This window comes from Hyla sarda, chromosome 7 (assembly GCF_029499605.1).
Source record: "Hyla sarda isolate aHylSar1 chromosome 7, aHylSar1.hap1, whole genome shotgun sequence".
NCBI classification, from domain to species: domain Eukaryota; kingdom Metazoa; phylum Chordata; class Amphibia; order Anura; family Hylidae; genus Hyla; species Hyla sarda.
In genome coordinates, this window is record NC_079195.1 from 193,424,009 (window position 1) to 193,438,150 (window position 14,142).

Genomic DNA, 14,142 nt, shown 5'->3' on the forward strand with positions numbered 1-14,142 from the left:
TACAATGTTTTTTTTTTTTTTTTTTTAGCTACACTGTTATAGTATGGAGACTCAGGGCCCCTAGATAGATCATGGTACTAAATGTAAGATTACGGTGGAGTGGTTCATGGGAAGATTTTCTGTTGATAGCATGAAAATAGCGCAAATATAGCGATAACTATGGTGCGCAAAATAAAAAACACACAGCACACCCAATATTGCAGGCGAGCGCTGGTTAATTAACCCCAACCCCATGTATTTAATGGATTGAAATGAGCAAAATGATGAATTCAATATCAGAATATAGTAGACTATAGTAGGCTATTAGGGTACTTTCCCAATTCAAAGTCCCATATCCTGTCAATCAAAATCACAGCTTTCCTTCTCATTTAAGCACTAGACACTGGAGTTTTTGAAGCTTTAAAGGAAATCTGCAGTAAAATAAACATATCCCCTATCCACAGGATGGGGATAAGTGTCTAATCGCGGGGAGTTTGAATGCTGGGACCTACCGCGATCTCCTGCACGGGGCCTCTGCCGCGGCTCTCCCATGCAGGAGGTGTGCCGACCGCGTCTTGAAGCCACAGTCGATACGCCTCCTCTATGTAATTTATGCATCCCCGCCTCTCCCCGCTGTATGGGGGGGGGGGGATATCCGTCTCGACGACACATGCATTAGCTGGTGCACAGCGCAGCAATGCCAGGGTCCCATTCGGGAAATTGCACGGGGTGCGATAAGTTTATTTCACTGCAGTTGTCCTTTAAAGGCTGAGGTGTGCTTAAAGGGGTACTCCGGTGCTTACACATCTTATCCCCTATCCAAAGGATAGGGGATAAGATGCCTGATCGCGGGAGTCCCGCAGCTGGGGATCCCCGGGATCTTGCACGTGGCACCCCGTTTGTAATCAGTCCCCGGAGCGTGTTCCCTCCGGGAGTGATTACGGTCGACCGCAGGCCCGGCGGCATGTGACGTCCCCGTGTGATGTCACGATCCGCCCCTCAATGCAAGCCTACGGGAAGGTTTGCATTGAGGGGTGGGGTGTGACGTCACACGGGGGTGGGGCATCACACGCCGCCGGCCCTGCGGTCGACCGTAACCAGTCCCGGAGCGAACACGCTCCGGGGATTGATTACAAACGGGGTGCCACATGCAAGATCACGGGCGTCCCCAGCTACGGGACTCCCGCGATCAGGCATCTTATCCCCTAAGGCGCTATTTGGCCTTGCATTGCTGTTGTCCACAAGATGATGTAGAACGTTCTCATGGCTATAGGGCTAAATGTGATAACATCATCTGATATCATATGACATATATCATTGCCTATCCCTTACATTCCACCATACAATACATGAAACCATGAACCATGGAACAAAATGTATTTGCAATTTTCATTTTAGTGACCATAGAAGCATATTCTAATGCTGGATGAAATCCTTTGCGGTATCGCTGTGCTTAAAATGTCCTTGCCAAAATTAACAACAGCTTACATGCACACAAATACACGTCCTACATGGAATTATTGGACATGTATGAAATCAATGGGAAATTCCAATATTGTACTGCTCCCATGGGTTGGAGATTATCCAGTGGTTGCAGTTTTATTACCACTAAGCTCTTACAGATTGGGGGAGGGAGAGTGTTCATTAAAAGAGAAGTGAAAGCAGATAGAAAATACCCAGAGGTGTCATACATCTCCTCTGCACCGTCCGGGGTTCATATTATTTCTGCTACAGAAGTGCTATCGTAGTCCCCTAATGGTCTTGATAAAATGTTCCGCTGTTTTCAGACCTATTGCAGGGTAATTTGGTTACTAATGCTTCTATTGTACAATAAACAGGAATGACCCATCCATGAACCTTTTGATATACAATGATAGGGTCTATTCACACTTACGGTATCCTGTGCATTATCTGATTTGGTGCTGCAGATTTGAATCTGTGTTTAGTCATTTAGTTTACATTAAAATCTGCAGCTTCAAATCCTGTGCATGAAATATGCACAGGAAACTGTACATGGAAATACACCCATAAACAGTATAATGCCTGCTGTACAAGTATTTAATAACATACACTGTAATACGCAGAAGAAGAGTTGAACACTAAGGACCCCACTTCTGAGACACCCACCAATCATAAGAATGAGGGTCCATGTCTCCAGTTTGTATAGTGCAGTAGTCAGACATGCACTCTGCTGCCCCATTTAAAGGGGGTTTCAGGGGTGGGATGAAAAAACCCCATTACCTACCTACTCCTAGAGATGAGCGGCAGGGGCCATATTCGAATTCGCGATATTTTGCGAATATATGGACAAATTCGTCCTTTGTTCATGAAATTTGCATATTCGCTATGTTCATTCTCTTTTTTTTTTCATGCAAAAATTCGCATAGTGCGCATGTGCGATTATATCTTTCACCTAAAAGAAGGGAGGGATCAGTGTCCTCTGACTGAAAGTGCCGATATTTGCGAATATTTGCTTATTCGCAAATATTTGCATATTCACATATATAGTCGCAAAAAAATATATATATCACTATATTCATAATATTTGCAAAATAGCGAAGTGACGATATTCGCAGTAAAAATTTGCATTTCGAATATTCGCACTCAACACTACCTACTCCCAGTCCATTGCAGCTCCCTTTCGACTTTATCCAGTCCCCTATTCTTCTTCCGAAATGAGCGCTTAGTGCAGGACCTGCACACTTAGCCAATCAATGACTGAGATGGACCACCAATTGGTGATTGGCTGAGCCGGCAAGTCCTGCAACAAGTGCTCATCTCGGAAGAAGAAAGATGTTTAGAGGACAAGACAGAGGCAAATGGGAGCTACTAGGCCCGAGGGGGGTGGTTGGGTTTAGGTTTTCTATCTCCAACAACCCAATCCAAACTTTGGACAGTTCTCAGCAGAGAGCACTGTGGACAAGACAAAAAATTAATTCAAAAAGCAAAGATTTTCCTCTGTAGCACACAGCTGCTAATAAGTACTGGAAGGATAAAGATTTTTTAATAGAAGTCATTTACAAATCTGTTTAACTTTCTGGCACTAGTTCATAAAAATTTTTTTTAAAAATAAAGTTTCCACCGGAGTACCCCTTTAACCCCTTAAGGACTCAGGGTTTTTCCGTTTTTGCACTTTCGTTTTTTCCTCCTTACCTTTTAAAAATCATAACCCTTTCAATTTTCCACCTAAAAATCCATATTATGGCTTTTTTTTTGCGTCGCCAATTCTACTTTGCAGTGACATTAGTCATTTTACCCAAAAATGCACGGCGAAACGGAAAAAAAAATCATTGTGCGACAAAATCGAAAAAAAAACGCCATTTTGTAACTTTTGGGGGCTTCGGTTTCTACGCAGTACATATTTCGGTAAAAATTACACCTTATAATTATTCTGTAGGTCCATACGGTTAAAATGATACCCTACTTATATAGGTTTGATTTTGTCGCACTTCTGGAAAAAATCATAACTACATGCAGGAAAATTTATACGTTTAAAAATGTCATCTTCTGACCCCTATAACTTTTTTATTTTTCCACGTACAGGGCGGTATGAGGACTCATTTTTTGCGCCGTGATCTGAAATTTTTATCGGTATGATTTTTGTTTTGATCGGACTTTTTGATCACTTTTTATTCATTTTTTTAATGGTATAAAAAGTGACCAAAATACGCTTTTTTGTACTTTGGAATTTTTTTGCGCGTACGTCATTGACCGTGCGGTTTAATTAATGATATATTTTTACAGTTGGGACATTTACACACGCGGCGATACCACATATGTTTTTTTACACTGTTTTATTTTTTTTATGGGAAAAGGGGGGTGATTCAAACTTTTATTAGGGAAGGGGTTAAATGACCTTTATTAACACTTTTTTTTAACATTTTTTTTGCAGTGTTATAGGTCCCATAGGGACCTATAACACTGCACACACTGATCTCCTATGCTGATCACTGGCGTGTATTAACACGCCTGTGATCAGCATTATCGGCGCTTGACTGCTTCTGCCTGGATCTCAGGCACGGAGCAGTCATTCGTCGATCGGACACCTAGGAGGCAGGTAAGGGTTCTCCCGGTGTCCGATCAGCTGTTCGGGACGCCGCGATTTCACCGCGGCGGTCCCGAACAGCCCAACTGAGCAGCCGGGATACTTTCAGTTTCACTTTAGAAGCGGCGGTCAGCTTTGACCGCCGCTTATAAAGGGTTAATACCGCACATCGCCGTGATCGGCGATGTGTGGTATTAGCTGCGGGTCCCAGCCGTTGATGAGCGCTGGGACCGAAGCGATATGATGCAGGATCGCGGCGCGATCCCGCTTCATATCGCGGGAGCCGGCGCAGGACGTAAATATACGTCCTGCGTCGTTAAGGGGTTAAGGCTAAGTTTCTACTTTTTTAATTTTTTAAAACACCAAGAAAAGCACCAATTCTGCGCGTGGCGTTTTTTTGGCCAAAAAACGCTGCGGCCAGATGTTAGCTGTAAATCAATGAGAAATCCCAAAATTATTTTTCCACTTGGCATTTTTCAGTTTGGCGTTTTTTTTTTATCCTTTTAGCGTTTTTTCACTCTTTTTTGGCGTTTTTTTTTATCTCCATGGCAGTTTTGCAAAATCGCAGCATATTGAGCCACTGGCGTTTTTTCCCTGAAATCGTGGCGGTTTTCTCCCATAGGAGTCTATGGGAGTAAAAAAACGCCAAGAAAAACGCCATGTGGGTTTTAACTTTTTTCAGGCGGACTTAAGCGATCCAAAAAAGTGATGGAGATACCTTTTTTAATAACTTCGTAATTTCGTAGGATACCATTTAAAGAAAAATTATAAAAAAGATACAGTAGTGATGGAAAAAATTGTATCTAACCAAATGTATCTTTTTTATTTCAACATTTTTATTAATTTTTAAACAGGGATCAATTTATGTTTGCCGGCAGGGCACTAAAAATGTAGCTGACAATAATAAAAAATTAAGTGTGTGTGTGTGTGTGTGTGTGTGTGTTTTTAACTTTTTTCTTCTTTATTTTTTAATTTTTTTAGGTAGTACTACTACTCCCAGCATGGAACACACTGTTCCATGATAGGAGTAGTAGTACCTGTACTAATTGACAGATTGCCCGTTGCGATCCTCCTGTATAATGTATAGATGTGGCCGGCAGCTCTTCTATGGTCCCCTGCACTGACTTATATATACACCTATTCATATTTCCCACAGAGAGCTGTGATTGGCCAGATGGTTCCAGCCAATCACAGCTCTCTGTGGGAAATATGAATATGTGTATATATACGGCAGTGTAGGGGACAATAGAAGAGCGGCTACCCGCATCTATACATTATACAGGAGGATCACAGCTGGTGTCAGGAGTGACATCCACTGTGATCTTTCCTTAACTGCAGGTACTACTCCCAACATGGAGCACACTCTGCTCAATGCTGGGAGATGTAGTACCTGCATTAATAAACAGATCACAACAGGTGTCAGAAGTTACACTCGCTGGGATCTGTCTATTAATGCAGGTACTACAGCTCCCATCATGGAGCAGAGTGTACTCCATGTTGGGAGTAGTAGTACCTGCAGGTAAGAACAGATCACAGCGGGTATCACTACTGACACCCGCTGCGATCGTCCTGTCTATAGCAGAGATGTGGAACGGCTCAATACAGTGCTCCGCATCTCTGCACTATACTCTGTCTGGCCACTCATTCATTCATATTTTCCTGTTCCTGTGAGAGCTGTGATTGGCTGCCACCCTCCGGCCAATCCCCACTCTGGGCGGAAAATATGAATGAGTGATGTTCTATTCACATCACTGGCCAGTCGGAGTATAGTGCAGAGATGCAAGCGCTGTAAAGAGCCGCTCCGCATCTCTTCTATATTATGGACGGTCGCATCGGGTGTCACGACTGACACCCGGGGCGATATGTCTATTACAGGTACTACTACTCCCATCACGGAGCAGTCTGTTCCATGCTGGGAGTAGTAGTACTACCTAAGAAATGTAAAAAATTTAGGGAAAAAAGTGAAACACACACACTTTATTAAAAATTTATTTTGTAAAATACATTTTTTTCCATCACTACTGCATCCTTTTTTTTTTCTTTTCTTTTTTTTTGTACCCAACAAATTTTGGGTACCCAAATAAACTGCCAACGTGCCAAAAATGCAATTTCCACACAAGTGTGAAGCCTAGTTAGGCTGTATTTGTGAGAGGGGCGGTAACATCTCCACCCCCCTCGCACATCAGGCGGCACATAGGGTTGTGGGCGGGGGCAGGGGTATATATTTGCGGAAGCAGGAAGTGGTGCGCGTCATGCATGGTACAGGGGGTAAGAGCCGGTCTCCGGCGTTTCAGGTATGCAGCTGGGTGCTGCTGGAGTTTTGCGTGACACTCGTGTTCCGCAGCGTACGTTTGTATTTCCCGCCAACTATCGGCACTCGGGCACCCAGTGGTGTTGGTGCCTACACCGGGTGTCTAGGTGCGGGCTTCCGGCGCAGCCCGTCAGCTGCCTCAGTGCCGGATGCATGGGACGCGCAGTCACCCGTTGTCACACAGAGTAAGCATCTATGTGCTGAGGGCAGGGGGGAGTAAAGTGAGTACGGTGACATGCTTTGTTCAAGGCATGTCTGGCGCGGTCCTCGGCATTACCCATAGCCTCCCGGGGCGCCCGGCTCCCACCGGGTAAGATCGTGGCTTATCTACAGTGTCGGGGTCGCTGCAGATGCTGGTTAAGACAGCCACTGGTAGCGGGACTCAGAGAAGTTTGCACAGCGCCTTACAGCCAGGGGCCTGCTTGGTGGATTGAGGGTACACTCCTCCTGTGATTCACAGGTAGTCTTTCTCGCTGTGGGCTGACGTCCTCACCGGCAGGTCAGATGATTCCCTGGTGTGCTCGGCACCTGGATAGTGGTCAGTCAGCCGCTTTCGGGGATCGGAACGGAGAACTGATTGGCGGCGGTTTAGTTCCCCCAGCAGATGCACATTCTGGCCATACAGCTTGTTGTGGTACTGTATTTAATTTTATGTATATGCGGACTGCTGGGTCATCAGGGCTTTACAGGGAGTCACCCTTTCTTCACGGTCCATTCACACAACGTTTATGCATAAGTTGTATAAGGTATCTAACATTCAGTCGCTAGGGATACATACCCTGCGTGCACACTTACTGGTACTAACAATTTCCAGGTATACCCGTTACTCTGTGCACACCATGTACACGTTGCACTAAAAAATAAATAAATAAATAAATAAAATAAAATAAAGTAATGCACATGGTGGTGGCTGTGACGGGCATATCAGTTACGGTTGTTACAGCAGTTATCACATGTTTCTGGGGTTTGTCTGCAAGGTTACAGCACTTGTAATCAGGTTATAGCATCGGCTACACTTCCATCCGAGGCAGCATGTCATAATCACTTCTTCACATCCACGTCCATACCATCGTTACTGTTCCATCACCGTTTTACTATTTAGGTCATAACATTGACGGTCATCAGCCCATAGCATTTTGCTGTTTCACACAATCACTGCATTACACTGCCCATACGCTCATGACTTTTCACACGATTCATATGCTATGGCTTTTACATGGTTCACATGCTCGCAACATTTATTGTTTATACGATCATGACATTCATACTTTCTCACGACCAGGGTTTTGTTATACGCACATAATTCTTTCACTGGTTATACGTTTTTAGGGCATCTTCACTGTCTTTCATTCATGGTTCGAACATGCTAATGGCATTTTACGCTCGTGTCATTTATTTTTCACACGCTCATGGCATACTGTTCGCACGCTCGCAATATTCACACAAGAAATATGCTCATAAGCATCCATACCGTACATACGCTCACAGTATTTATCTGTCCATACGCTCATTAGATTCACTATGCAAGAACCTGATGTTGCTCTGTTAAACTCACGGTATTCATACCATTATACTCATTATTTTATACTGTCCACACAGTGCGTTCATGCTTTTCATATGTCCATGGCATTTACATTTTCATTTGCTCTTCGTATTCCGTGTTACGTATCTTGGCATCCACACTGTGTTACGCTCATGGTGTTCATACTGTTTAATATTCTCAAGGCATTGAGGTGGTTCATACGCTCATGGTATTTCATATTGTTCTTCACCCATGATTAGCTACATCATCACACGCTCGTGGCATTTATAGTGTTAACACGTTTGTTTTTGATGCTGTATTGACACGCTCACAATTTTCATACGATCATACGCTCACAAGCTGATACTGCTCATATGCTCATGGCTTTCATGCTGCTCACACACCTATGGCTTTCGTATTGTTCACATGCTCATGACAGTCATTTGTGGCATTCATACGGTTCATACGCTCACGACTTCATACTGTTACACGCTCATGGCATTGATGCTGTTCATACACTCCGGCTGCGATGCTGTTACTTGCTTTACAGTTTGATACGGTTTCACGTGTACGGCATCAATATTTCATACATGGCATTGATGCTGTTCATACGCTCTTGGAATTGATTCTGGTCCACACGCTCTCCGCATTGATGCTGTTTTACATGCCCATGCCATCGCTGATGGGTTCTACGTCTATGGCGTTGATACTGTTCTGTCACTCCCGATATTCATTGTTAACACACTCATGGTGCTCACATTGTTTCATGCGCTCACGTAATTTATACTGCTCACATGCTCATGGCAGCTATTACGGTCCTCATGCCAATAAGCCCTTAACACTGGTCTTACACTCGTGGTTTCACACTTGTCATACGCTCTCGCTGTGCATTCATTCATAGCATTATGCTACATGGTCCCTTGTGGCGTTCATGCGGCACATGCGTTCGTGGCATTCAAAGGTTCACGCGCCCACAGAGTTCGTGTTGTACATGTCTCTGTGGCATTTGTGCAGTGCATACGCCACAGTATTTGCCACACAGTATTAGTCATCCATGATGAGCACATTTTCATTTATACAGTACACATTCGTAGTATCTCACAGTAGTTCTATAACATGCATGCACTCAGTGTAGTAGTCGGTACATACAACCAGCTCATACAATAGTTGCTCGCATTCTTACACGGCATACTTGCTAGATACAATTGCGGCACTTCCTTTGTCGGCACATGCGCCCATTATGTCACAGGGTACACATGGTCATCATCCATTCTAGTCATTGGCCCACAGTGCTCACATTACATAAATCCACACAGCATTGATACCGGGAATACATTTATAGGATTCATACTGCCATACTGGGAGAATTTATATATTCGTGCTCTTTCACACTGGGCAGTCACACATAACACTTTAGCCACACCAGCCGGGCATACAGGACCAATTACTGACATTAAAATTTACATGCATACTCTTAGGTCCATAACATCTATAGATTAAATCACACTTCAGCCGTCATTCCACGTATGTGCTAGAAATTGTCAGCATATGGATCAACTTCTCATGGGCCCGATCTGAACTGACTGTTATTGAATTTTCTTCGGAATATTAGACACCCAAGCAGTGGTACAATTGTCATCCCTGACACGGCTGCAGGGAGGTGCTGTGAGCAATTGTTGCTCCCGACACGTCCTCAGAGCAGTGACATCACGGCAGTTGTATACCTACCATGCCTGCCACGTCTGCAAGGGGATGCACTGAGTAATTATTGCTAATGACATGTTTCAGAGCAACAAAAATCACGTTACATGAGCGGTTGTATACTCGTCATGCCTGCCACGCCTGCAGGGGGATGCACTGTGCAATAGTTGTTACTGACACATCTTCGGAGCAACAACATCACGTTACACAGGTGGTTGTATACCCTTATACCTGCCACGTCTGCAGGGGGACGCACTGCGCAATTGTTGTTACTGACACGTCTTCGGAGCAACAACATCACCTTACACGGGCAGTTGTATACCCTTATACCTGCCACGCCTGCAAGGGGGATGCACGGCGCAATTTGTTGTTACTGACACGTCTTCAGAGCAACAACATCATGACACATAGGCGGTTGTATACCCTTATACCTGCCACGCCTGCAGGGGGATGCACGGCGCAATTTGTTGTTACTGACACGTCTTCAGAGCAACAACATCATGACACATAGGCGGTTGTATACCCTTATACCTGCCACGTCTGCAGGGGGATGCACTGCGCAATTGTTGTTACTGACACGTCTTCAGAGCAACAACATCACGACACATAGGCGGTTGTATACTCTTATACCTGCCACGTCTGCAGGGGGATGCACAGTGCAATTGTTGCTACTGACACGTCTTCAGAGCAACAACATCACATCACACAGGTGGTTGTTTACCATGCCTGCCACGTCTGCAGGAGGAGGCACCACGCAGGTTGTTACTGACACGTCTTCAGAGCAACAACATCACTATTCACAGGTGGTTGTTTACCCGATTTGCTTGCCACACCTGCAGGGGAGGTACCACGCAGCTAATGGTTACTGCCATGGCTTCAGAGCATAACATTACGACACATAGGTGGTTCACCCGTCATGCCTACCACACCTGCAGGGGGAGGTACCACACAAGTCATCAGTACTGACACGTTTTTCAGAGATATGACTTTTCGACAGGTGGTTGTTCACCAGCAATACCTGCCATGGGGGGCACCACACAGGTTATTGTTATGGACAATTTTCAGAGCAATAACATTTCGACATAGGCATTTGTTACCCTTTAGGCCTACCACACCTGCAGGGTAAGGCTCACGCAGGTCTACATTACTGACACGTCTTCAGAGCAACATTCCGAATTAGGTTTGTTACCCTTCATGCCTGCCACATCCGCAGGGCAAGGCTCACGCGGGTCTACACTACTAACACAGTCGCAAGGCAATAGACCACGGGTGAGCAAAAGCAACTCGCCACACACATGGGGTCACCATGTGTGACAACACGTCTCCCAGGGGATACACCATACAGGTTGTCACCAACATGTTTCCAGCAGAGTCCATTCACACGGTCCACGGCCCTATTAGCGCCTGCTTCACCGGCATTATCATTTGCACAATTATCCAGCGTGTGGGCACGACTGCTCAGGCACAGAGCGGTAGTGTCTGCAGGTACATTTGGGTAGGCAAATTACAGACAGGATAGCTAGTGGGTCACTCGCAGTGGGACACCATTCATGAGGCAGTGGTGTTAGGAATGAGGCATTGGGTTAGCTTAGTTTTCAGTTAAGGGGCTCAGATATTGTTGGATTTACAGGAAATTAGGCTGTTCAACGCCAAGGGTAATCGGGGGGTGGTGGTTGTGCCTATATGCTAAGTTATATATTTGGCCACTTATTAGCAGGAACATGATAGGATCCATCAGGCCTGATAGGTCACAGTGTTTCACTCCTGCACTGATATTAGGCAGCATGCTACAGCGGACATCGGCTGGGGGTTTGGCCTGACCTTGCTCAAGTGCCAACTCTGGTTTCGGTCAGGGGTGGGCATGAATACAAAGCTCTTCAGTTTCCAGGCATCGATTCCTCGGCCAGTCAGTTCGCTTCACCAATTCCATCTCAATATCAGAGCTTTATCTTGGTCAGTGCTAGGGTAGGGGCTTTAGTCCTTGATTACATTTAATTCCCTACTAGATTTACTTTTTGCCCTCTTAAGGTATGGCCTCCGTCGCGGTCATTGGGCACATCTCAGACCGATAGGTTAAGTCATAATGTGTACATAACAAGTAAGTATATATCATTGTTATCACGAGTACGAATGTGTAAGCCCCGATCACAAGTGTGAAGCCTAGTTAGGCTGTATTTGTGAGAGGAGCGGTAACATCTCCACCCCCCTCGCACGTCAGGCGGCACATAGGGTTGTGGGCGGGGGCAGGGGTATATAACGCCCCTACCTCCTATCAGTGGGCCGTTCCTGACGTTTGCGGACCCCTCCCAAGCCTCCCTTTCTTTTTCCTCTTTTATTCTTCATTTCATCCATTACAGGGCATGCCCTCTTAAGGTATGGCCTCCGTCGCGGTCATTGGGCACATCTCAGACCGATAGGTTGTCATAATGTGTACATAACAAGTAAGTATATATCATTGTTATCACGAGTACGAATGTGTAAGCCCCGATCACAAATGAAAAAACGCCAGAAAAAAGACGCAGGAAAGTGCACTGCCGTTTTTTCAGGCATTTTTTCTTTTTTCAGGACAAAAAAACAAGTAGAAACTTAGCCTAAGGATGTAGCCAAGGGTTATTTTTTAAAAATTGCTTCATGTTTCCTTGGGGACCTCTAATGTGTTTACATTGCACATTGCACTACAAATAAAATAATATGATAATTTGACTCTACAGCCTTCATATATGATCAAGGAATGAGTATAGCTATGTCTATAGAAATGTTTGGAAACAAGGTTTGCTTTTTACTCGTTGCCCCCCTACAATGCTGCCTAGCCTGGGGCTCAATCTTCAGTGTGTTTACTTCAATGCTGTTAGCTACACCACTGGTTCTAGTCTCTACAAGCTTCATAGACTGTGCTAAGAAGCTGCAAGAATACAAACAGAAAATCGCAATATCCGAAAATGTTGTTTCAAATTAAGCAATTGAGAAATGAAATACACAAAAAAAAGTTCTTACGAATAGAATTGCCCAATGTGGTTTCATAAACTCTTCTATGTGGATAAGGCATACTGCACTTTTATGTCATTCCTGCCCTCCTTGGTGCTGCTGTTTTGTGATACGGAGAGCAGGCTCAGGACAAAATCTGTCTTCTTCTTGCAAAAGTTTGGCTGTCCGTGTATGTCCTGCTGCATTCAGCTTATTAGGTTGACATGCGCATTGCTAAACACTTAGAACACCAGATGGTGCCATACTGTGTAAAAAAGTCTCATAGCTCTTCAATGGGTAATTTCCTTAGCAGCATATAAAAGGAAAACATTGTTATTTTTTATGATCTGTACAATAAATGTTTTCTCTCGTCTTTTAGTTCTTCCAGGATAGCGGTCAAGCTACAAACAAGCCCAGCCGTCCTGCACGGGGACGATATCCAATACAACACCGATGACCAATGACCTCAAGAATTACCACTCAGGGAGAGCAACGTGAACAGTTATTAAAGGCTATGGACACCTTTGAAAAATGATTTGCTTTGTATATATTATGGTGCAAAAGCACTTTATCTGTAGGTTTTTATTAAACATTTTGCTTAGTTTTTCTTCTACAACCTCTCCAGCTTGAACATAGCCGTTATTATTCTCCCCTGCAGGCTGCCTTGTATCTGTTCTCGTATCTCTTTCTCCAGCCTGTGTGAGCTGTCCTCCAAGGTTTCTCCCCCTTCTCCCACTCTCCTTGCTAGGGTGTAACCTCACCCCTTCCCTGTTGCTATCTCTAACACAGAGAGCAGGAAGTCCATCTGATTGACCTTATCTTTCCTTGACAAGCAGCTAAAGGTAGGACAGTTCTAGTAAAGACTATTTAAAAAGTTACAAAACAAATCAACAATAACATTTAAAAAAAAAATTGTAAAGGTGTCCTCCATAGCCTTTAAATTGTGTTGTTTTTTGTTCGTACCACAGGGTTAATGGTAAAATGATTTCTGTTTGTTCTTTTAAGAGATTGTTAGATTCTATAGTTCTTATTATTCAATTATCCTGTTTAAACCCTTTACAATAAAATAACAAACCGTTTATCACACAAGGCATAAATAATTGTTTTAATTGTCTGCTATGCGCTTTTCACCGACAGAAGATTGAGAGGTAAATGGATAGGGAAAGCACGAAACAGCAGTGATACTTGCAGATGTCAAAATAATAAAGAGGCGATTGTGTTACTTGCAAAAGCACGTCTTCACTTAAAGGTTGCCAGTGGTATAACATGTAACCATATGTCCCTAATGCACACAGTGATGTCACAACCCAGAGATACTTCAAACAATGACATTGGAGTACAAGGATAAACAGGATAAATGAGTGAAGTGAGAGCATAGGAATTTTACAGTGATGCCACAATATAGGGGACTGTGCACTTAGTGATGTCACAACACAAAAATAACGCACTAATGAATTAATAATGCACAAGTGATGTCAGAGTAAAAAGATATTACACACAGTGATACATGTTAGAGATCATTCACTCTTGTTGTGCAACAATAATCCACACAGTGACGTTAGAGCACAATAATACATATGGTAATGCCACTAAGGTTAAGCACTAAGTAATATGACAACA

General features: G+C 44.0%; 1 protein-coding gene and 1 long non-coding RNA gene across 8 annotated transcripts in view; one reads left to right on the top strand and one right to left on the bottom strand.

Annotated features, from left to right (window-relative positions):
- SEC16B (SEC16 homolog B, endoplasmic reticulum export factor) overlaps positions 1-13,720 on the top strand; it is a 293,732-nt gene extending 280,012 nt beyond the window's left edge. For 3 of the 7 annotated variants that reach the window (XM_056531981.1, XM_056531980.1, XM_056531982.1), the window contains one exon: positions 12,902-13,716. In XM_056531981.1, the coding sequence (XP_056387956.1) occupies positions 12,902-12,979 (78 nt within the window). In that variant the 3' untranslated portion in view covers positions 12,980-13,716. Of the gene's footprint in view, positions 1-12,901 lie in introns of all 7 variants that reach the window. The other 4 variants (XM_056531984.1, XM_056531983.1, XR_008846564.1 and 1 more) reach the window with 3 other exon arrangements.
- LOC130282960 (uncharacterized) overlaps positions 1-14,142 on the bottom strand; it is a 126,080-nt gene that overhangs the window by 89,252 nt on the left and 22,686 nt on the right. The window lies entirely within an intron of this gene.